General features: G+C 34.8%; 2 protein-coding genes across 3 annotated transcripts in view; both read right to left on the bottom strand.

Moving 5' to 3' along the window:
* The window catches only part of LOC131160020 (tetraketide alpha-pyrone reductase 1), a 31,587-nt gene extending 9,425 nt beyond the window's left edge, over positions 1–22,162 (bottom strand). Inside the window, exons 1-3 of the mRNA XM_058115303.1 lie at positions 22,148–22,162; positions 19,945–20,098; positions 19,641–19,813 (exon numbers count right to left, since the gene is read on the bottom strand). Coding sequence (XP_057971286.1) covers positions 19,641–19,813; positions 19,945–20,098; positions 22,148–22,162 — 342 coding nt within the window. The remainder of the gene's footprint in view (positions 1–19,640; positions 19,814–19,944; positions 20,099–22,147) is intronic.
* Positions 22,163–22,182: 20 nt separating this feature from the next.
* The window catches only part of LOC131160378 (chloride channel protein CLC-e), a 98,027-nt gene continuing 95,291 nt past the window's right edge, over positions 22,183–24,918 (bottom strand). Inside the window, exons 7-8 of one of the 2 annotated variants that reach the window (XM_058116009.1) lie at positions 23,649–23,857; positions 22,183–22,706 (exon numbers count right to left, since the gene is read on the bottom strand). In XM_058116009.1, the coding sequence (XP_057971992.1) occupies positions 22,643–22,706; positions 23,649–23,857 (273 nt within the window). In that variant the 3' untranslated portion in view covers positions 22,183–22,642. Of the gene's footprint in view, positions 22,707–23,237; positions 23,858–24,918 lie in introns of those variants that run through there. The other variant, XM_058116008.1, reaches the window with a different exon arrangement.

Raw genomic sequence — 24,918 nt, 5'->3', positions numbered from 1 at the left:
GTTAGAAAAATTTTAAAACTTTAGAAAAGAAGTGAAGAATCTATTTTTTAAAAAAATAAAATATGAATTGTAAATATCAATAGACATTGAGCCAATGAGGAGGTAGAGATATTATTATCTGAATTCCTTCTAAATAGCTAGATAGTGGAAAGAGGAAATAAAACAAAAGTAGGTGGGGTCACATGCTCCCCATGTGACATTTCTTAAGCATTTGGATTACGTAAATGAGTGGAACCGCTGGTTATACACTAGTCAACTCATCAGTACCTTTCATTTTTTGCATTTCTTATATGCTCTAGTGGAAGAAGAAAGATCAAGTCCATTTGTATGATAATTATTAGTTGTTTAATTTCTCTTTGAACAATTCCCTATATTTACAATTCCATTTAATTTGCATGTACCTAGTTGATTTTATCATATACTCATCAAAGTGAACGTCATGTACTATATGTATAATAAGCATCTTTATATCCAAATAATGATAATTTAGTTAACTAAATATGCTAAAGAAAGATACAATAATGTTTATTTGAGTAGAGCAAAGAGTTATTTATATGTGATTCCCAATAATCTTGACAATTTCAATGTTGGTAGATATCTATATTCAAATAAGCCAATGATTTATAATTTTCTAGACATGCAAATCAAACAATGATGCATGATACATTCTTTCTCTTATGTTTATTTGTTTTATGCAATATGATTCAAAAACATATACATGCAAACATTGAGAATCTTCGTTACATGCATATTGTATAGAAAATATGCACTAAAAAATTTTCTTAATATTAAAATATTTGATAATTTTCTATACATATGTGCATATGTATGTGTATAGCTTTATTTTATATTTTATATCACAAGACCTAATTATGTTCCTATTTATAGGAATATATTATGAGTTATTGTACTTGAATGAGTTGTTATTTGATTTGTTTTTATTATATGTTTATAAAGTCTATTGAAAGGTTTTTAGTTATGAAATGGAAAAAAAAAAAAAAGTAGCCATTTGAAATAATATTAATTGGCTACATATATAGATCGAACAAGCATAAATTTTTTTTTTGTTCTTATTTTTTAAGAAAAATAATAAATATGGTTTGAGATTAAGTTCTTCCACTCGTTTAAGAGGCGACTTTACTACTATATTGGATGTGTGTGTGTGTGTGTGTGTGTGTGAGAGAGAGAGAGAGAGAGAGAGAGAGAGAGAGAGAGAGAGAGAGAGAGAGAGAGAGAGAGAGATAGATGTGTTGGACCTGAGTTATCTTGGCAGATGTAAATGCAAATTCCCAACAATTGCTTTATTGCTTGAGTAGAGACACAAAGTTATAAGGTTGATGCCAAGAAAAACACAATAGTCATTAGTGTAGTGGCGGTTAGGGTTCCCAGCCTTATTGGTGTCGAAATTGATAGTTAAATCATGAGGAAGCTTAGACAATGCTATAAGTGATAATAATTTATGGTAGTAGAGGATGTGTTCACAACTTGCTAGTGATAAAGAGTGGGATTATGCATTTATTGGCTAACCCAAGTTTGCTGGGACATTGTAAAAAAAGATCTCTTGGATGTGACAATGAGTTTTTTTTCAGGGCACTACTCTTTTCAAGTTTTTTTCCTCTTCATTTATTGTTTTAATTCTGAAGGTGGATAATCTTTCTAACTTTGATAAATTCCGGCTTATTAGTTTATGCTCCGTGGCTTATAAATTTTTTTCCAAAATTATTGTTTTTAGACTAACCGAACTTGTTGATAAGTTGGTCTCGCATGAACAAGACTTTTTTATTCCTGGGCGAAGTATTTTTGAAAATATTACACTGACTCAAGAAATGGTTCAGTCTTTCCACAAAAAAATAGTTGGCGGCAATGTGATGATAAAACTCAATATGGCTAAGGCTTATGATAGAGTGAATTGAAATTTTCTTCTGGAGGTTCTTAAGGCTTTTGGTTTCTCGCAGAGGTTTTGCAAGCTCATAAAAAATTGTGTGGAGTACCCATGGTTTTATGTTTTGATGAACGAAACCTTTAAAGGGTTTTTTCAATCTACGAGAGGCTTGCGGCAAGGGGATTCACTCTCTCCTTATTTATTCATCATAATGAAGGAGGTTTTGACAAGGTTGCTTAGGAAAAACTATGAGATTGGTCGGATTGGTAAATTTAATCATCCGATTGGGATCCCATTGGTTTCGCATTTGTTAAATGCGGATGATATTCTTATTTTTGCGAATGGTGGGAAAAGGTCTATTAGAAATTTAGTCTACGTTCTGGAAAGCTATAAGAAGTGGTAGAGTCAAAAAATCAGTAAGACCAAGTCAGCGTTATTCTTTTCGAAATACATCACTCCCGCTCAGAAGCGTGGTTTATTGAGAATCACGGGTTTCATGGAAGGTAAATTCCCTGTTACATATTTGGGTGTGCCTTTGGTATCTGGAAAATTGTCTTCCAGGACATTGGAGCCTCTTGTGGAGAAGATTAGAAAGAAAATTGCAGGGTGAAAATCTAAGTTGCTATCGCAAGGTGGAAGATTGATTTTATTAAGACATGTGTTGTCTAGCATGCCTATTCATTTGATGTCTATTATTAAGGTTTCGCAGGTCATATATTCTCACATTAACTCTCTTCTTTCTAATTTTTTATGGGGAGAGGTGAAAGATAAAAGGAAGATTCATTGGTGCTCTTGGGGGAAAATTTTTAAACCTACCTCGGAAGGGGGTTTGGGCCTGAGAAATCTTAAGGAAGTTCATAAATCTCTTCTCATGAAGTTTGCCTTCAAATTGCTCACTTTTAACAATCTATGGGCAGGTTTTTTCAGAACTAAATATTGCAGAAATGATCATTTATTAATATGGAAGGGGAGACCAAATGACTCTCGGTTTTGGAAATCAATTATGGTCCTCATTTCAGAAGTTATGGATAATGTTAAAATTTTGGTGAGAGGTGGGAACTCTTCTTTTTGGTTCGACAGGTGGCTGTCATCAGGCCCGTTATTTGTGAGCACTGAGGATATTTTGAACAAAAAACTGTGTATTAAGGATTGCTGGCTAAATAATAATTGGAACTCTGATTTAGTACGAGAATTGGTTGGTGCTGATAAAACAAGGGAAATTTTGCATCAAGTGCCAGCGGGCAAAAGTGGGCAGGATATTGTTGTCTAGAAGCCTGCCCCAGACAGTAATTTTTCTACAAAAAACGGCTTGGGATGCAGTGAGGAGCAGAAGTGATAATTTTTTGTAGAATGATTGGTTTTGGCATTCTTTATTACCCAGAAGAATCTCAATGTGTTTATGGAGAGCCTGGTTTAGATATTTGGTTGTAGATGATAGAATTCATACCAAAGGAATATCGATGGCTTCGGCAAGTGATTGCTGTGTTCAGAGAAGTCAGGAAAATATTGATCATATTCTTTCTTATGTGAGGTGGCTTTAAAGGTTTGGTGTCGGGCTAGCGTGGCGTTGGGGATTCCTTTCCAACGATCTCTTCCCTGGAAAAATGAAATGGAAAATTGGTTCCACTATGCTCAAAAATCGTCTATTAAAGGTATTTTAATCGGGTTGATTCCACGTTTGATTACGTGGTGCCTCTGGAATTGAAGATGTAAAGCGAGAATGGAAGGAGTTTATTAAAGTGCAGATCAGATGTGGAGAAGTGTTTTATTCTGGGTTAGTTTTATTATTGAGAGCACCAATTCTTTTCAAAAATTGAAGAAGTCGGATATTAAGATTTTGAATGAGTTTCAAATTAAGCATTAGGGAGTTTGCTACAGGCCTGGAAAAATTATTTCGTGCTTTAAACCTCCAGTAGGGTGGATAAAGCTTAATTGTGATGGGAGTTGTAGGGGCAATCCAGGTACTTCAGGAGGTGGAGGAATTATTCGGGATTATTATGGCAGGGTAAAAGCGGCTTTTTCAAGTTATTTTGGTAATGGTATGAATAATAGTGCAAAATTAAAAGCAATTAGGGAAGGAATTCGTTTGTGTACACATTTGCATTATGTTAATGTGATTATTGAAAGTGACTCGCGAATTATAATTGATTGGCTTCGGAAAGGTAGATGTACTTTGTGGTATCTTTGAGAATTTTAGGAGGAGTTCGTGGCAGAGTTAAAAGGAGTGAATGTCATGGTGATGTATCAATATAGGAAAAACAATAGTGCGGCTAATTTTCTTGCTAAAGAAGGAGAAATGGGAAACAATGTAATCTATGAAGAACAATACATTCTACCACGTTATCTGAAAGGTATCCTTCGGTTGGATAGGTGGGGCCTCGTTTCCATTCGTCGTTAGTTCAACTCTAGAGTTTCGTTTGGTGTATTTCGTTTTGATTTTGGTTGTTTTTATGTTTTTATCTCCTTTGTTAGTTATGTTTATTTATTTATTTATTTTGTCTAGTTTTGGTTGGTTTGTTTTAACTTGTAACCACGATATTCCTCCGCCAAAAGTAAGGGTATATTAATAAATAAATGGAGGTGCCGCCCTCTTTTAGTTAAAAAAAAAAAAAAGTTAAAGACAGAAAATATTGGAATGAATGTTTGTTTCATATTAAAGAGCACACACAACTACAGTAAAGGGTAACATCAGACATGGGATTAGTTTTGAACATAGATAGAAAAGAACTTGGCCAAAGAGGTGGTTGGTTTGGCATTGTCCATGTGCTTATTTTGGGGATGTTGCAAATGTATTTTGTCTAAGACAAGTATAGTCCAAGAAAAAAAAGTAAAATCATTAAGGTCCTTTGTAAAGACCTGAAAAATTAAAATGATTAAAATAATTAAGAAAAGTAATAAATAAAATAATAGGTAAAATTAATTAAAATTATTAATCAATTAGTTAGTTAAACATTATTAAAATTGATGTATTAAATAAACCAATAAATAAAAAGAAATAGTATGAAAGAAATAATTAAATAAATAAATAAAAAGAAATAGTATGAAAAAAAAATTAATTGAAATAAGAAAATTAATTGAAATAAAAGATATATATACGTATATGTAGATACGAGGATTAAATAATATGTAAGTATAAATATATGTATATTATTATTATTATTATTATTATACTTGTTAAAGGTGTAAATTGATTCCTGAAGGTTAGAACCTTTAGGAATTCAGTTTTGCAAAGTAAGCAGCTCAACACTCGGCCAGCATTGTGAAGCAACGCCCTCCCCCCCTCCAGCTCGCAGCCATCCCCGTCTCTCTCTCTCTCTCTCTCTCTCTCTCTCTCTCTCTCTCAATTTCTCGACGAGTTTGCAGCGGATCGGAAAACGGAAGGTGCCGTTGGATTCTTGATTCCGCTGCCAACATTTCTAGCGGAGCGGATTTGTCGTGAGAGTGGCTTAAGCACTACTCCTAGAGAAAGACAATCTTTCCCCATTTTTCCAATTTTTCTTTACATATGTTATTAAATCGACGATCGGTCACCACCACGTGATCTTAGTTGCGATTGTCGTCATTTTGATGTAGGTAAATTTCCAATTGAGGTTTTCTAAACCCCACTCCAAAACAAGAGTGAGATTTAAAAAGTTTGGCAAATTGATTATATTTGTGGGTATAACTATTAATTTGGAAATTATGACCCTAGGAAATATTTAAATAGTATTTTATTTAGGAATAATTTAATGGAACTAGGGTTTTAGAATCAGGGTTCGGGTGAGCGCTGCGGGCATCTGTGTGGGGTTCCTGTTGGTGTAGTTCGAGAATTCAGTTAAGGGGAAAAATATATATTAAACCAGATTTTTTTATGAATTTATTGGAAATGAATTGTGTTATAAATACGAGTATATATTTCGGTATGAGTTTAAAATGTCAACCATCTAAATTATGTTTTTTCGAATTTAGGGTTGTTTATTAGATATGTATATATAAAATTGAACTGATGAAAGTGAAATATTTTTCAGAATAATCATGCAAGAAATTAAAGGTATTTTTCTAGTATATGAATGTTAAATGTGGGTTGGCTTATTTTTAGGCAATGTATGAATTTTACCGCTAAATTGTATGGCATGAGTAAATAGGAATATTGTGTGAAAATATGATATATGTATGAGATGCATGATATTCAGGAAATGAACTGAGTATGAAAATGTTATATGAACTATGTTGTTTGTGTGTGTTAATGCAACCATGTAAATAACTGAATATGCTGAGTAAAACAGCTGAAAAATGCTGAGTAAATGTATGACAACTAAAAAATGATGGGTAAAACAGTTGAAAGATGTTGGGTAAATGTATGACAGCTAAAAAATGTTGGGTAAATGTATAACAGCTGAAAAATGTTGGGTAAAATAGCTGAAAGATGTTGGATTAAATAGCTTAAAGATATTAGGTAAATGTATGACAACTGAAAAATGTTGGGTAAAACAGTTGAAAGATACTGGGTATGAAATGAAATGAAATGAAAATGCAAATGAATGAAATGTAAATGAAATGTGAAATGAGAAAAATATAAAATGAGAAAGAGCCACGTAAAGTGAAATGAAATAAAAAGTAAAAGGTGAAAACATGAACATTTGAGAGATGTAGAATAATGGCAAATAAAATAATGTATTATGATATTATTAGTATTTATGCTAGTAGAACATGCTACGTTTGGGCGAGACAAACTCTTCGCCTCGAGGGTTTGTTAAGAAAGGCGAGTGCCCTGGTTGTATTAGATGTAGCAGTAGGTTGCATAACATGCTAAGGTAGAGGGAAACTACTTGTATGGGCGGGTAGATTTTCCTATTCTTGGGAGCCTTCGCTGGTAAACCTTTGTTTGAACTGTGTGAGTACGAGATCAATTTATCACTCGAGGGCTTACTGAGAAAGGTGAGTGCCCTGGTATGTTTTAACTGTGACCTTTGAGTTGTCTAATGTATCGGAGCATAAGAGTGCTACTTGTATGAGCAGGTAATCACCCATATCCTTGGGCAATCTTGTGGGTAAAATATCTTGCATGTGTTTGAATATGATTAGAAAATGATTTCACAAATTATGTTAATGATTTGCAAATGATAAATAATATGTTGTATATACAAACCTCATGTCGGCCACACACTGTTTTAATATATTGTTTCTTCCTTTTATGAGATGCGTCTCACCTGAATATGATTATTTCTTTTTTAGGACATCCTCGAGATTAAGCTTTGAGAGTTTGAGGTTTTTATAGCATTATTGGGAAATAGAAAAAGAAAAGGATATATTTCTATATTAATTTTGGGGAATGTAAATATTTACATTTTATGTCTTTATGTTTTAAGGTTGTTAAGTAAGGAATGATTATGAAAATACTGAAATGTTTTGGGAGTTATGTAAATTTATGAAAATTCAGGTGATAGATGATTTATTATAAATTATAGTTAGAATTAGTAAACTTTGGTATTATGTTATATGGAGATTATGTTTATATTTTCGGCTGCGTATATTATGAATTATGGATTATCAGGATTTTATCAGGTATAACGCGCTGAACCTGAGTTTAAGGGTTCGGGACATTACATCCTTGAGCAAGAGATTAGTGTTCAAAGCTATAAACAATGTTCAATGTAGCTAGAATTGTTGGTCCTCGCAATAATATCATCAACATTAACTAGAAAATTGCAATAGAGGTGTTCAAGTAGCCATTGAAGCAAAATTGCAATAAAGAAAGGGATCAAAAGAGGAGTTTTTGAAGCCTACTTGAAGAAGATAATCATATAGTTTGTGAAACCACACTCAATAGGTCTATCAAAGGCTATATGGAGATTCTTAGAGGCAACATACAAAAATAGGATGTTCTTTGCTTATAAATCTTAATAATTGAAGCATGTGTGGAAGGTGTTATTAATGCTAACTTATTTTAAAATATTTATCTTTTCTTAGAGATATAAAAAGCAAGCATGACATGGATAATGGTTGGTTTCACCACTAGAGTATAAAAAAATCACTATTTGGGACACTAGGTAAATCCCATGGCAACTAGACGACTTTTGCAACACTCAATCAGTTCATTGGGTTTGTTTTGATTTGAAGAAGCCACTTGCATAAAAAAATATTTGATGTGAAGGAGAAGGGAGAAGGGACAATATACGATTATATACATATTAAGACATCCAATTTCTTTTTGCATGTTTTGTCATCAAAGAGGAAAATAATTGAGTTAATAATACAAAATGGGTTCCACATATGTGAAGTTGGGGATGACATGCCGTTAGGTGGTGTCAAGAGTAAGTGATAAATCTTGGATTTTAGAGAATTAGCATTAAAAATAGGCTATTAGTAGATAAGAGGATGAGGATGGAAGAGGTGATTGAGACAAGGTAGAATTGGAATTTTGATTAGAAGGGATCGTACGAGAGAGATTTGTATTAGTGATTAATAGGGATGAGGAGGGAGGAGATGTGGGAGAGAGATTTGATGGAGGTCGTTGAGATAAGGTAGAATTTGAGTGGGGATTAAGAGGGACCAATAAAACAATTTCAAATACTTTCATAGGAAGCATTTTAAAGAAATTAGCGAAAATTTAAATATTCTCAAAAAGGAGATTGATGAGAATCATATGAATTTATTGGAAGGCAAATTTCATGCTCAAATGTTAAATGACAAGATTCATAGTCACTCAACCTTGCTAAAAATTGATGCTAAGATAAATGCCAAGAGCTTCTTGGTTAAAATTGGGAGGAATAAAAATAATAAATTTTCCTCTATGGCTATCAAAGATAGGAAAGATAGGGGGCATGTAAGATTTGTTAATGATTGAGTTGGTAATAGCCTAACCTCTTAAGAAGAAATTGTAAATGAGCTGATAAGGTACTATTCTAATTTTTTGAGAAGCGAAATGAAAATGTTCAAATTGCATTAGTCTGTACTAAACTTTTGTTGGGACAAAGACACAAAAGAAATTCTATCCAAATAAGTCCAAATTGCATAAATAAAGAAATAAATATTCTCTTTTTTAGAGGATAAGCTCTAGGTCCTCATGGATATAACTCAAAATTCTTTAAGCATTATTAGAATATAATTGGAGAAGATGTGTGCAGGGCTATAAAATCTTTTTTTCTGAGATGAAAATTTTTAGAGCAAGTTAATGCTACTCTTTGGTGTTGATTCCGAACGTAAGAATCCCTTCAAATGCAAGTAAGTTTAGAATTATAGCCTGTTGTAATGCCATTTATAAGAATATAACTAAGATTTTGACTAGTAAATTACAGTCTTGCCTCTCTAAGTTCATTAGCCCGAATCGAACAACTTTCATTACAGGTAGAGAGATATTCAAGACAATATACTTTTGGCTCAAAAATTGTAGTATATTTATCAAATGAATTCTCAACCTTGTAAACTTGCTATAAAGGTTGATTTGAAAAAAAGCAATTGATTTCGCAAGTTGGGAATTCAATTTCAAAATTTTTGATTGTATTGGAACTCCAACTAAGTATATGTGTTAGATAAAAGAATGCATATCTACTCCTTATTATTCTATGATAATCAATCACTTAAAGGTTTCTTTAAAGGAAACAAAGGAATTAAGCAAGGAGATCCTCTATCTTCTCGTATCTTTGTTATCATCGTGGAGGTTCTAACCAAATTATTAAACTTGGCAACCACAAAAGGAGTATTATATTATCATCGTAGATGTAGTAAAGTGAATTCGACAAATTTTTTTTTAGTAGGTGATCTTCTTATCTTAAGTCGTGGAGATTTAAATTCAGCTATAGCAACTAAAATAGTCCTAGAGGTTTTCTATTGGCCTGCAATGCAATAATTTGAAATCTAAAATTTTCTATTTTGTAATTTCTAATGACGATATTTAGGAAATCTCTAAAGTTTTTGGAATGAAGAAAGGAACACTCGTTGTGAAATATCTTGGGCTCCCTTTTGTAACAAAAAGGTTGAGCAAGTTGGATTGTAATATTCTTGTGGAGAAAATTGTTGCTAGAATCTATTCATGGACTTACAAATTTTTATCATATGTTGGAAGGTTTCAATTAATCAAATCGATTCTTCAAGGTTTCTTTCTTCATGCTTATTCATGCTTAATAATTCAATACTTGGAAAGAATGTTCAAGGCTTTTCTTTGGAAAGGCAATGGTTGGAATTGCATGGAAAGAAAAATAAAACAAGAATATGTTTCTTATTTTGAACTAGAGACGGCGGCCTTAGTTTGAGATCCATAGTTGATTGTGTTAGGTATTCCATAGCCTAGCTGGGTTGAAGCTCCAGTCTAGAAGCACACTAGACTTGACTTTGAGAGGCTGCTGAAGTCATTATTGATCTGAAGATTAGGTGGCTGTATTTTGTTGAGAGGAAAAGAAAATTGCTTGATCCCCTTGTCTTATAAATATGGGACTGCATTTGTTAGAAATGCATCAGTTGGATCAATAAAGATCAACCAGTGAGATATCCACCAGGAGAGAAAAATAGAGAGAAATTAGCTTCATCTATTTTTTCCTTTTTGTGAGAGAAATTACTTCCTGTAATTGTTGTTTTCAATTGATTAGTGGATTGTTGTAGTACAACCATGGGCATAGGCAATATTGGCTGAACCATGTTAAAAATTTGGTGTCTCTTGTGTGTGTTTATTTTGGGTGGAGCTTTAAATCCCTTTACAAACTAGTATCAGAGCATGGTTGAGGGGATTCCGACAAGTTTTTCCAGCGAAAGGAGTTAGTGGCTCTCAGCCAGTTTTTTCGAGTTGCTCAAAACTACAAATTGGTCATAACATCGCGTAGTTCGTGTCGAGACAATCACAGCGGAGAAAACGACGTCAAAATCTGACGCCAAATGAAGTCACATGGGCTGCCGCAAGAACACAAGTTAGTGCTCTATTTTCTTTAAATTCGTAGAACCTGCAAAATCGAATGTGCTGTGAAGAAGAAGAGTGCCACATCACTAGACGCATCAGAGTGGCCCCCACATGCCACATCATCTGCGCGGCCCCACTTTCCACATCACCATTGGGGCCCACTTGCCACGTCATTAACAAGGACAGCTTATCACGTTAGCATGGACCCCACTTGACACGTCATCAGTGGGTCCCCTCTGTCGCATTAGTAGAGGTCTCTCCTAAGCCACGTCAGTAAACAACATTAGAATATTCTGTCCACTAAGGAATATTTCGTTAAGTTGAACCAGACTAGTCTAGATTTGTTTTCGGGCTGAACCAAGCCAAATTTGAGCCCTTTTTTGCAAGGTTGGACTGGTTTCCAACAAAATCAAACATTGCGGACACACTAGTGTTCTCAGATTTGAGAGATTTTGTCTTGAAATTTCTATAAAGGCTAGATCTTTGACAAGATCATGGAAGGTAATATGAGCAAGATGATTTGCTTGAATGACACACCAACTATAACAAGTGGAAGGGAAAGATGAAAGATCTTCTTTTTGATGCATCTCAGGAACAAAGAAGGTGGTTCTATTTCAGATCACTTGAATGAATTGACCAGATGCTTTCAACAACTATCTGATGTCTGCGTCAAATTTGATGATGATATTTTGGGCTTGTGGCTTTTGAATACTTTGCCCGAGTCATGAGAGAATTGTTGTGTTTCTTTGGCCAATTATGCTCCTGGTGGTGCTATGACGTGGGAGTTTGCAAGAAACACTTTTTTAAATAAAGAAATGAGGCGACGTGCTCAAGTTGCCACCACATCACAACCTAAGGTTCTAATCTCAGAAAATAGGGGAAGAAGTAAAAGCAGAGGCCAAGACAAAAACAATAGAGGCAGAAGTAAATCCAAGTCCAGGTACAAGAACCTCGAATACTATTATTGTGGCAAGAAGGGTCACATAAAAAGATTGTTATAAATGGAAGGCTGAGAAGAATACGGATAACACCAAGAAGGAAATAAGAGACAACGGTAGGGATGATTGTGTGGCCACCACCACTTCAGACCTTGTTGTGGTCTCTGATGAAACTGATATCAATTTAGTATCCGATGAAATTGGATGGGTCATTGATAGCGATGCTTCCTTTCATGTCACTTTAGGGAGGGAATTTTTCACATCTTACACTCTCGGTGATTTTGGGGTGTTAAAGATGGGCAACGATGGATTGTCAAAGGTTGTTGGTATTGGATCAATTTGTTTAAATACTGACAATGGAATAAGCTTAATTCTCAAAGAAGTTCGGCATGTATCTGACATTCAATTGCACTTGATATCGACTAGAAGGCTCGATGATGATGGGTATTGTAGTACTTTTTGTAATGGCCAGTGGAAGCTCCCAAAAGGAGCACTTGTAGTTGCTCAAGGGAGGAAGTCATCTAGCTTGTATGTAATGCAAACTTCGATCTCTACCAACTCTGTGAACGCAGTTGATGTTGCTAGTTCTTCATATTTGTGGCATAAGCGGCTCAGCCACGTGAGTGAGAAGGGACTAGGTTATCTAGCCAAGAAGAATTTTCTTCCAGAGCTTAAAGCTGAAAAGTTGAGCAAATGTGCTCATTGCCTTGCCGAGAAGCAGAAACGAGTTTCCTTCAAGAGTCATTCTCCTTCCAGTCTCCTATGAAGGTACAAACAATTAGTGGTGCATCAAATTTTGTTACTTTCATAGATGATTATTCTAGGAAATTGTGGGTTTATGAATTGAGATCCAAGGATTAGGTTCTTGACAAGTTCAAAGAGTTTCAAGCCTCTATTGAACGTCAAATAGGGAAGAAGCTAAAATGTGTTTGCAGCGATAATGGTGGCAAGTACTGTGGACCATTCGATGATTATTGTAAGCAAGAAGGGATTATACATCAAAGGACACCACTGAAGACTCCTCAGATAAATGGTTGAGCAAAGAGGATGAACAAGACATCGAGGGAGAGAGTTAGATGCTTGCTTCTGAAACTAAGTTGTCGAATTCTTTCTAGGGCGAGGCACTATACACAACTACCTATGTTATTAACTTATCTCCAACTGTTGCCTTGAATACAGATGTTCCTGACAAAGTGTGGTATATGAAGGATGTTTTCTATGATCATTTGCGAGTGTTTGGGTGCAAGACTTTTGTACATGTGCCCAAAGATGAAAGGTCCAAGCTAGACGCCAAGACCAAGTAGTGCATTTTCATCAGCTACGGGCAAGATGAGTTTGACTATAGACTGTATGATCTTATTTCTAAAAAGCTTGTTAGAATTCATGACATTGTCTTCATGGAAGACTAAACAATTAAAGACATTGAAAAAGTTCAAAGATCTAAAACTCAAAGTTCTAATATTTTGACTGATTTGAATCCAACTCCTATTCCATAGTCAACAGGTGTAGAAGGCATCAATAACCATAATGATGCGCCAGTTGATGTCTAAGATGATCAGGCTGAGGATGATCATGAAACTATCGAGGGCATGGATATTTCTCCAAAGGCTGATGATGTTCAGTATGAGGTTTTTACTGAAGAGCCAATTGTCCCATTGGGGCAAAGTTTGAGAAATCGTCGACCCTCCACATAGTATTCACCCGAAGAGTATGTGCTCCTCACTAACGGGAGAGAACCTGCATGCTTCACAAAGGTAGTTAAGAGTGAATAGAAATCAGAGTGGGTTGAAGCTATAGAGGATGAAATGAAATCTTTTCAAGACAACCATACATTTAATCTAATGAAATTGCCTAAGGGTAGAAAAGCTTTGAAGAATCGGTGGGTTTATAGGGTGAAGCACGAAAGTGACACTTCACATCCACAATACAAAGCTAAACTTGTAGTCAAAGGCTTTGGTCAAAAGAAAGGTGTAGATTTTGAGGATATTTTCTCTCCTGTGGTAAAAATGTCTTCAATCCGAGTTGCTTTGGGTTTGGCAGCCAACCTTGATTTATAGGTTGAGCAGATGGATATGATGACAACTTTCCTTCATGGTGATTTGATGAAGGAGATATACATATATATAGCAACCAGAGGGTTTTATTGCCAAAGGCAAGGAGGACTATGTCTACAAGTTGAAGAAGAGTTTGTATGGCTTGAAATAGGCTCCTAGGCAGTGGTACAAAATTTTTTAGCATTTTATGACTCAACAAGGTTACATGAAGACTACTTCAAATCACTGTGTGTTTGTGTAGAGGTTCTCAGAAGATAACTTTTTCATCTTGTTACTCTATGTCGACGATATGCTTTTTGTTGGACACAAATCCTTAAAAGTCAATCATTTAAAGATGGAGTTGAACAAAGGATTTTATATGAAATATTTGGGTCTTGCGAGACAAATTCCCGAAATTTCTATTGTTTGCAACAAGAAGAGTAAGCGGTTATGACTATCTCAAAGGAAGTATATTGAGAAGGTACTTTAGCGATTCCTCATGGATAAAGCTAAAGTGGTTAGTACACCTCTCGCTACTCACTTTAAACTTAGTAAGAAACAAGCTCCCTTGAGTGATGGTAACAAGGAGTATATGCAAAATGTTCCTTATACATCAGCAGTTGGTAGTCTTATGTATGCCATGGTGTGCACTAGGCCTGACATTGCATACGCAGTTGGTACAGTGAACTATTTTATGTCCAATCCGAGAATGGAGCATTGGAATGCAGTATAATGGATATTAAGATATCAATGTGTGGCACTTCCAAATTAAGTTTGGTTTTTGGCATTGGCAAGCTCGTGTTTGAGGGCTACATTGGTTCAAATATGGCCGGTGATATTGATACAAGGAAGTTTGTTTCAGGTTACATGATTACCTTTGTAAGGGGATCTGTGTCTTGGCAATCTAGGTTGCAAAAGTGTGTTGCCTTGTCTACGTCGAAGGCTGAGTTTATTGTTGTGATAGAGGCATGCAAATAGATGTTTTGGATGAAGAAGTTTATAAGAGAACTTGGTTTGAATAAGAAAAGGTATGTTTTTTTTTTTTTGTGATAGTCAAAGTTCTATAAACCTCAGTAAGAATTCTGTAATGACTCGAAGAATAATGATATTTAAATAATAGAGAGAAAGGGAAATGGAAACAGAAACAGAAACAGAAACAGAAGGAGGCAGTAGACTTCGTCGACGACGTTACACTTTGGGATGCAATGACCAAGAAAATTTATTAGGTCCTCATCGACAAACACAAAAGATTCGTCGACGAGGGTATAAGAGGGTCTCGTTGACGAAGACAAGTTTCATCGGCGAGAAGATACCAAGAGAGGATTTTGGGAAAATTTAAAATTCGTTGACGAAGGTGCAGGTTCATCTACGAACTTTCTATAGGACTTGTTGACGAGGTAACGTGTCTCGTCGACGAATCCAGTCCTATAAATAACCCAAAACCTGGATTTAAATGCAGAAATTAAGAAAAATCACTTCCTCTCTCTCTCCCTTTAGTTTCTCTCTCCTCTCTCTTCAATTTCGACTTCATCGTTTGCTGAATCGACGATCTGAAGCCACCATGATGCTCCTGGGAAAATTCTCTCCAAATCTACCAAAGCAGATCGTTGGTGGAAGTGAGTTAAAATTCATCCATAGGTTGAGGTAAGACTTTTTATGCCAAATTTGATCTTTTAGCAGTTATAGGAAATGATACTTACGTGAAAATATTGAAGTTTAGTTCTGTGAGTTGTTGGTTTAAGGGTATTGCTTAGGGTTTCCTACGGGTGTAAGACCAGTATTATAGAGGGGCTTTTTCAGTTGCCAGGTAAGGGGATAAATTAAAATAGTTATTTTCCATTGAAATTACTATTATTTAATAGTAGAATAATTTTCAGAAAGTATGTGATTATATATGAATATAATTGAGAAAGTGTAAGTTTGAGAAAATACTGCAATTGTACAGGAAATGTGATTTCAGAATGGAATATACGGCTTCATTCAATTCGTGTGGCATGAATATTATTTTATATATAAACGCAGTAAATTATGATTTTAGAATAAATGATATGTTCGGCGCAAGGCCATAATTGATGTTTGGCGCGAGGCCGTATTTACTCATGTTATTCTGCGCAATTTCGTATTTATTCATGTTTTCGGTGCGAAGCCGTAATTATTATGTTAATGTATGATTTAGAAAAGGCTATTATTTGATTTATGATAAACAGTGTATGTTTATCTACTATATGTTTTCATAACCCGGATGTTAATTTAGTTCAGTTTCAGGAGCACAGTGTTGTAACTTATAGATCATATATCTATGATCATATTGGTGCTAACCACCCCACAAAGGGGTGGGAGATGAATAGTCGATATGACTTTCAGTGTAGAGTGTAGACGTCCACCTAACAGTCTGTACCAGGGTGTGGCGAGCCCATTGTACTTACAGACATTTTTGACTCGGCAGTGGTTGGCTAGCCATTGTCGGGTCTCGCCTTCGAGCTGCACAACCCGTCATGGGAGGTAATACATGACATCAGTGAACTATTCATCCTATATAGTTTTCATTACTATAGACTATATTAGATAATACAAGATTAGTATGATTACTTGAAATTATGAAATTATATGTTTAACTAACCATATTACGATTTATGCTTTATGCTATGTGAAATATACAGTATATGTATTACAATATAAATATTCATGTTCCCACACAACTGATTTTTAATTTATCTACCCTTACTGAAAGGTGTCTCACCCCAAGTTTAAACTATTTCAGGAAACCCAAAGAGACCGGCAGGTCAGAGCCGCCGTTGAGTGAGTTGAGTTTCCCTGCTTGAAGGGTAAATTCTAATCTACGATCAGAAGATTTTTGTTGTAAGATTTTAGGTTTATTTTGATATTTTGGGGATTGTATGTATAAACACAATATCTTTAGGGAATATAGTAGACTCTGGTATTATGTAATTATTGGTTGATGAATTTGATTTACATTTACTGCTGCCTAGGTTCCGCTGTGTATGACAGGTGTCCCTACTACCCACGGGTTCAGGTTGACTATTTTAATTATTATGTTTTATTTTATACATTAAGATAGGCAGGACGTTACAAATTCTACTTTTCACGAACGGTTAAAGCACATTGATGTTTGGTATCATTGGATACAGAATGTTCTGAACTCAAAGTTGTTAGAGATTGAAAAGGTTCATACTAATGAAAATGGTTCAGACATGATAACCAAAGTAATACCTCACAATAAGTTTGAACTTTGCAGGGAACTAACCAGAATGGGTTCCTACTAGAAGTCCACTCATTTAAATGACTTGTTGCATTCTCCTCCAGTGGGTATGGAGAGGGAGAATTGTTAGGTATTCCATAGCCCACCTGTGTTAAAGGTCCAATCTAGAAGCACACCAGACTTGACTGAGAGAGGATGTTGCAGCCATTTTTTATCTGAAGATTAGGTGGTTGTATTTTGTTGGCAGGAGAAGAAAATTGTCTCCTCCCCTTGTCCTATAAATATGAGATCGCATTTGTTGGAAATGCGTCAGTTGGATTAACAAGGATCAACCAATGAGATATCCACCAGGAGAGAAAAATATAGAGAAACTAGTTTCATCTATTTCTTCCTTTTTATGAGAGAAATTACTTCCTATAATTATTGTTCTTAATTGATTAGTGGATTGTTGCAGTGCAACTATGGGAGTCCTATATTGGTCAAACCACGTTAAAAATTTAGTGTCTCTTGCGTGTGTTTATTTTGTGTGGAGCTTTATATCCCCTTACAGATTGGATGCTGATTGTGATACCCCATGGAAGAAAGACTTAAAAGGATTATATGTTACTATCCATATCAACAAGGTGCACCTTTCTTTTCGGGAACTTTCCCATAAGAACTCTATGGTTAAGCGTGCTTAGCTTGGAGTAATCTTGGGATGGGTGACTTTTTAGAAAGTTTTCTCAAGAAGTATGTGAGTGAGGAGAAAACACACTGAAAAGGGCACATGTTGGTCTGTGAGGTCAGTCATTAATTCGATAAGGTCCACCCCCTTTTGTTTGATCCAGGTAGAGGAGGAGAGATATAGTTCTCCCTGGTAGACCTAGATTGGGGCGTTACACTGATCACGACAATAAAGCTTCACTGGTACATTGCTTCTTTAAAATATTTTCTATGAATTATTTGGATTCACACCTACAAATTAAAATATCAAAGAATTTGGACTATAAAAGCAAAATCAAAACAGCGCATACACATGGAAAAAAGTTCTGAAAATTAGACAAATTTGCATGTAGATGGATTAAAGTTGAAATTTGGAATGGAGAAAAGGTTTTCTTCTTTCATAATAAGTGGATGGACTCATCTCCTATTCTTAATAATTTTAATGATCACCTACCAATGGAGTTGGGCCTTTTAATCAATGTAAAGGTTGCTAATTTTAGCAAGAATGGAAGGTGGAATTGGCCAAAAAGGTTATATCATAATGCTGTTAAATAAAAAAGCAATATGTCATATACTTTAATTCCTAGAAAATAAATAAAGATAGATCAATATAGCTAGTTAACTCATCCTCAGAGTATTATACATTCAATTCAACCTAGAACTTTGTTAGAAACAAAAAGGATTTAGCCTAGCTCCTAGCTATATAGTTAAAAAAGAATGTGCCAAGGTTCTCATTTATCACTTGGTTGGCTACCTTTAAGAGACTTGATACTTTATGCAAATTGAAGAAATAATGTATTGTCAACAATTTAGTTTTTAGAATTTGTAGCAAAGTGAAGGAAGACAAGGACCATCTCTTTTTCAATTGTGACGGATCTAAGAAAGTTTGTATTGAAATTTTTGTTAAGTTCAATCTTAACAAACAATGAATATCTTGGAATGAAGAATTAGAATGGTTCTCATCGTCTAGAGAGGAAAGGAAAAATGACATGTGGAGGTTGATTTGAGTTGCTGATATGTATCAAATCTAGAATGTACGAAACTCCCTTATCTATTATCAAATAGCATTCAGTTATAAAGCTATATTTTACAAGATTCAACAACATGTTTGAACTATTTTCAGTTGTAAGCTCTAATGGGTTATTGTTATAAACTTTATTTTTTATCTTGATCAATATTGTGATTTGTTTCTTAATTAGTCTATGACCTAGTTCTTAGACAATTCTTTCTCATTGTATTCTTTGGTATCTCCCTCGGTAATATATTCTCTTACCTTTTGGGAAAAAAGATGGAGTGGTGCCACAAAAAGTATGAGAACGAGTTTCATTAAAATTAACACGAGGAGATAAACATATGTTGAAATGTGGGATAGAAGTAAAGATAACCCTAGTTGTTACTTCATACCTAAGAAGAAATACACAAGATATTATTACACTATTGCTTATGGGAATCATGTGGTCAGTTGCGTGGAGTACAAAACCACCCCAAAAAATTTAAAAATTTATAATTAGGGGGAGCCCGTACTACTTTTGGAAGCATAAGGAGGATTGTTCTATTGTGATCCTTCATTTCAATAAAATTAAGAAATACCACACACAGACACATGTATGTATATGCATGTCTATAATAGTTTCAAGGATAGAGAGAATATTCTTGTGAAGTAATGAGTGTGAATTAGAAGGAATGGTATCATGTTCTATATGGGTAAAGCCATACCATTTCCTACTTTGATATATTGTCCATGTCATAATGGTTTAAATGAATCAAAAGATTGTTGAGATCAATGGTGTTGTTATTGGAGGCTCCACTATCCATGTAATAAAATAAATCTTTTATTATTGAGGTGGGACTAGTATTAATGAAAGCAATTAATATTACATTTATTTTTGTTAGTAAGTGTGTATATGTGTGTGTATATATATATATATATATATAGAGAGAGAGAGAGAGAGAGAGAGAGAGAGAGAGAGAGAGAGAGTATAAGAGGATTACATGCCTCTGGATCAGCGATTGGTTGACCAAATACCGGGGAAGCGGTATGAAAGACACCATGGCATCCCTTAATTGCATCATCATAGCTGCCCTCCTCCATTAGATCAGCCCTCACAAGTTGGAGTCTCTCCTTTGCACCTTCCAGCTTCCATAGATGCTCTAATTTCTTTTCATTTTCTGTACGTATGCATGTATATATACATAAACTGAGTGAATTTGATGGATGATGGCGATGCATGGATGCAGACATGCATGCATGGACAAATTCATAAATAAATAAAAGAAAATAGAGATAGAGATGGATGAACCAGGATCCCTGACTGTTCCCGTAACACGATAACCAGACTGCAGAAGTCGTTTAACCAACCAAGAAGCCATAAACCCTGACGCCCCCGTCACGCACACTTTACCCTTACAATTTTCCACCTTATTTTCCTCCATTGAATGGATCCACCGCCCGGCCTACCTAGCTACCTACCTATATACCTATACCCATATGGGCCATGCAATATGCATGACGCCTATTATGCATACATGGACAATATTATGATATTAAATTGTATATATAAATATGAGAGAGGATGGAGATGACAAGAGAGATGATCTGTTGGTAGGTAGATCATCCTCTTATAGCCTAGTTTGTTTGGAGACACGAATTTGTAGTCGTTTATTTGAGTTTGGGACGTTCAAATACAAATTCCTTGTTTGAAATAATACTTGGAAAAATGTATTTAATTTGAATGAAATTAAGGGTGGATTTTATTCCCCAAATTCAAATCACGAAGAAACCATAGTACTAGTTTTAGGAGGAATAAAAATGGGGCAAATTTAAAGCTAGTGGGGCAAAATCCAAATTCAACCCATAAAGAATTACTCGTTCCTCCAACCATCTCGAACCCAATTTTGGACAATATATATATATATATATCCCCATCCTTGCCTCACAGGGGTTCGTCTTCCATTGAAAATCTGAATCAGCCTCGCCAATGATACAAAAGATACAAAATTCTGAAGAAAATTATGGAAATATCATATTTTATTTTTAAGATAACTATAGATAAAATGACCTTTTTAATAATAATAATTAAAATATAATAAAATAATACATTTAGAATTTATGAATAATTGAATGAAATTATTATACTTATACACACACACACACCTCTATATATATATATATATATATATATATATATATATATATATATATAAATTTATTTATACCCACGGGGAATTTGGGACAAGTTTCCATTAATCGTAGCAATATTCAAGGGTGGTATAGATTCAGAGTAGGAAAATACATTTCTCACTTATTGTCTAGAATTCCTCTTGGGTCACAAAAAATTGTCCCAATTACTATCTCAAAGTCGATTAAAAACTATCAAATTCGCCTTGATGAGGGAGGAGTGGGAATAACATAGCCAAAAGAGGAAACAAAAAGAAATTTGTGTAGCATGATCCGATCAACCTGTCATTTGTCGTTGTAACTAATAAAACTCAAACCCCCACTATGTTATGCTGGATCTGTTGTTTCCTCCAGGCTAAAAACGAAGACACGGCAGTTCGTTATTAAGTCTCCATATTCTGATTCAACTGCACAAATTGAACTAAAAGACGAACATGCTGAAGCATTCCTCTTCGTGGATCACCACCTAATTTAATTTTACAACACAACGCATTATAAACAAGTTTTGGCATGGTTAGGCTAACACTCTTCAACCTATATTTGTCTTAACACAGTGAAATAGAATGACTAAAAAGAAGAAGTTGACCCATTCACATAGTCTTGAAGAAGATAAAAATATTAACTGCTCTTTATTTCTTGTTAGGTTGCCCCCTTCATTGAGCCTGCACATTAACGAATATGAATTTGAAGTCTTAAATTTGATTTATGTGAATTTAGATAAAATGTAGTACAAAACTATATTTGCTTTCTTTCAAATCCAAACAAAGCTCCAAACACTAACAAGAGTATTTTGGTCTTCTGAACATTTACTTTAAATTTGAAACTAATCCCCTCATACATTAATAGCTTATTCATAACACTTTCCCTTAAGCTAGACTATAATATTAAATAGTCCAAGCTTGTCACATAAGAGCTCAACATGATTTAGTTTAATGCCATAGTGAACAAAATCAACCAACTGGATATGATGAGAGAAGCAAAGAGTAGATAAATCTCCACTCAAGATTGGAAGCTATATGAATAGCGGAAGATTGTCATAGTATGATTTCCTCAATCATGTTATTGCAAGAGATGCTTCAACCACAAGAAATTCACAGGTAGTACAAGTCATTGCTCTGTACTCTTGCTTCTGCACTAGCAATCACTTTTCCATAAGCATAGGACATGAAAACTATAATAAATACTTTTTAATCCAATCTAATACCATAAACCTTAGACACCAAAAAAACACTAACCCTAAACACTTGATTACAAAAATTTGCATAAAGACTTCATCTAATAATGATACTACCGCTTGGATCTGGAACTTACATGCTGATGCTCACAATTTCAATAGCCATGCCAGTGATTTGGAGATCTCTTTAAAAGTATTTAGTGCCATTAGATAAAGAAAAAAAAAAAGAGGATATAATGTGATTAGTTAGTACCTACAATATACAATTCTAATAGGCAAGTTGAGAAAGGGAAGTTGAATCAAAATAATTTTTGTGGGGAGCTTAAGGCTTGATTGTTTGATGTATGCTCCCCATTAGGTGGGCAACCAAAGTTTTGCTTCTATGGTTGCTGAATGCTTTGCCAAATAAAGCCATTAGATCCAATAACAACAACAATAATATCAGATTGGTTTGCATTCATGTGGGAGGCTCTTGCACCCCATTTAGGTTGATGCCTTCTTATACAGCAAACAAAGGATCCTTTGTAATCTTTGCCAGACTGAGTACAAACTTCCCAGAACAAGTCTATAACCTCTTATGAGCAAGTGATGTCATGTAACCTAGTTCGCTTTAGGAAAAATAGCACCATCAACAGAATCTTGCCTCTCACTCGGTGGTTGTGCAATCAACAGTGGGCAACGAACTAAGGCATTCTTTGGTTGCCATGGCTCTGCCAATTAAGAATTTAGAAAATGCAAAATGAGTTATCAGAGACATAATTAATGGGAAGCAAATAAGGAAAACTTCAATGGGGTTTTGAAATCAACACTGCACCCCCACCCACAAGTTTCAGGCAATTACCGCCCAAAGCTCATCTAACCAATTTTGAAAATGATCTTTCAATTTTTTAAAAAAATATATATATATATAAATGCACTAAGATTTAGCTAACCATTACGACTAATATTTTTCTTCATAATTATTTAACAGCAGGAATTTAAAATAATACATACATACAATTTTTTTCAGCATCAACCTTTTCCTCATTATTACATGTCATCAAAGGTTTGATTAAATTTTTTAAGATTACTTTTCTTACCATACGCCAGCTCCTCAGAGTTTGGCCACTTAAAACTACTTTCTCATTTTCTCTTCTATCAAGGCCATCTCTAATATTTATAGAGCACAATCATTGCTTATTTTATATTTTCCAGTATAGCAGTCATCTATGACAAATCCTCACTTTAGTAGCAATCATTAATTTTTGAACATGTTATTTTTGAGATATTTAACATTCAAGGCTACAAGGCATTTCTATATTTATGACTTCCACGTAAAATTTTTGCTTCAGCTTAATAGAAATTGTCCCGTCATTACCACCACTAACACCTGCATTGTGCATGTTTTCAAAGAAAGGATAATAAGAATGCCTATAAACACTATCATCACCTGAAAAGGAAAGCAAGGGAACAAAGTTAAAAGCTATCAAAAATATTAGCGGCGGACTACATTAATTTCAAAATCATAGAGGAAGTCTCTGTTAGTTTCACAAACCTCAAGAGAACTCTTCATGATATTACTAATTAAAAAAAGTAATATGCACAAGTGCATGCTAGCTTGTGTACTGGTGAAAAGGGGACACAATAAACAGAGTGAAAATTGGTGGAAAAACCTGCATGCTAGAGCGATGCATTCTGTGTCTAAAAGGCCAACCAGGTGACCCCCGTGATCTTCAACATGCTCTGAAACAACTGGAAGTTGACTTATACCATGTTTGGTCATGATCATTCTAGCAGAAAGGAGGTCCATGCTGGGAGTTGCTGTCCATGATGCTTGACACCTTTTGCTACTAAAAGAACAAACTTCAGATACAGCAATCCCCTGTTACAAGAAAATCTAGTCAGTGACTTGGTGCAAGGACTTGTCATGGATGGCCTGTTTTGGATTGCATCTGGTAATATAATTTGAGCACTGTTAGATTACCACATTATCTAAGAGCTTAGGCTATTAGGTTGTTAGTGAACAAGGTATATCAAGCCCTAACACTCCCCTGCACATGCAGCCCAATAGCTTGTGGAGAGAAACAAATAATAAATAACCATTGCTCAAATACAAGAATTTTTAATCCGTACACAACAAAAGCCAGCAACAATATTAGAACGCAAGACCTCCTGGTGACCATAGCTCTGATATCATGTTAGATTACCACTTCACCTAAAAGCTTAAGCTATTAGGTTGCAGGCAATCAAATCATGGTTTACCAAGGGCTATTAAGGTGACTTGGAATTTGAATACTCCCATGATCAGTGAATAATTGTAATGGAGCAGGGACCCATTGCATGCAGCAATAGTTTTTTGGTATTTTTGAACTTATATCCAAAGTAATTGAAGGTGCACTGATTGAGGTTGAATTATAGGCAGAATCCCAAGTAAAAGATCAGAATTCTCAAACACTGGAGACATCATATAAGCATAGATGGCCAACCTTTTATGTTATTTTTGTAAGCAAGGAAACCTAGTGTGCTCAAAGCATTTAAAAGTTTGGAGTATCAACATTGATAAGGACCTCAAAAACAAAAGGACTGGAAGTGTCAACTGTCAACATTGCACAAGACAAAGATCAACAGTTTGAAGTTAAGAAGTACCATGGACATATATGAGTCAATACAAGTTCCAAGCTAACTGCAGAGAGAGAGAGAGAGACGTTCTATATAAGAAAGCACAAATTTGAAACTAATCCCCTCATATATTAATAGCTTATTCATAACACTTTCCCTCAAGCTAGACTATAATATTAAATAGTCCAAGTTTGTTACATAAGAGCACAACATGATTTAAACTAATCCCATAGAGAACAAAGCAACCAACTGGATATGATAACGAGAAGTAAAGAGTAGATAATATCTCCACTCAAGCATTTTTCCAACACAAAGTGATAATCA

This window comes from Malania oleifera, chromosome 7 (assembly GCF_029873635.1).
Source record: "Malania oleifera isolate guangnan ecotype guangnan chromosome 7, ASM2987363v1, whole genome shotgun sequence".
In the NCBI taxonomy this organism is placed as follows: Eukaryota; Viridiplantae; Streptophyta; class Magnoliopsida; order Santalales; family Ximeniaceae; genus Malania; species Malania oleifera.
This window is presented reverse-complemented; position numbering and strand designations above follow the sequence as displayed.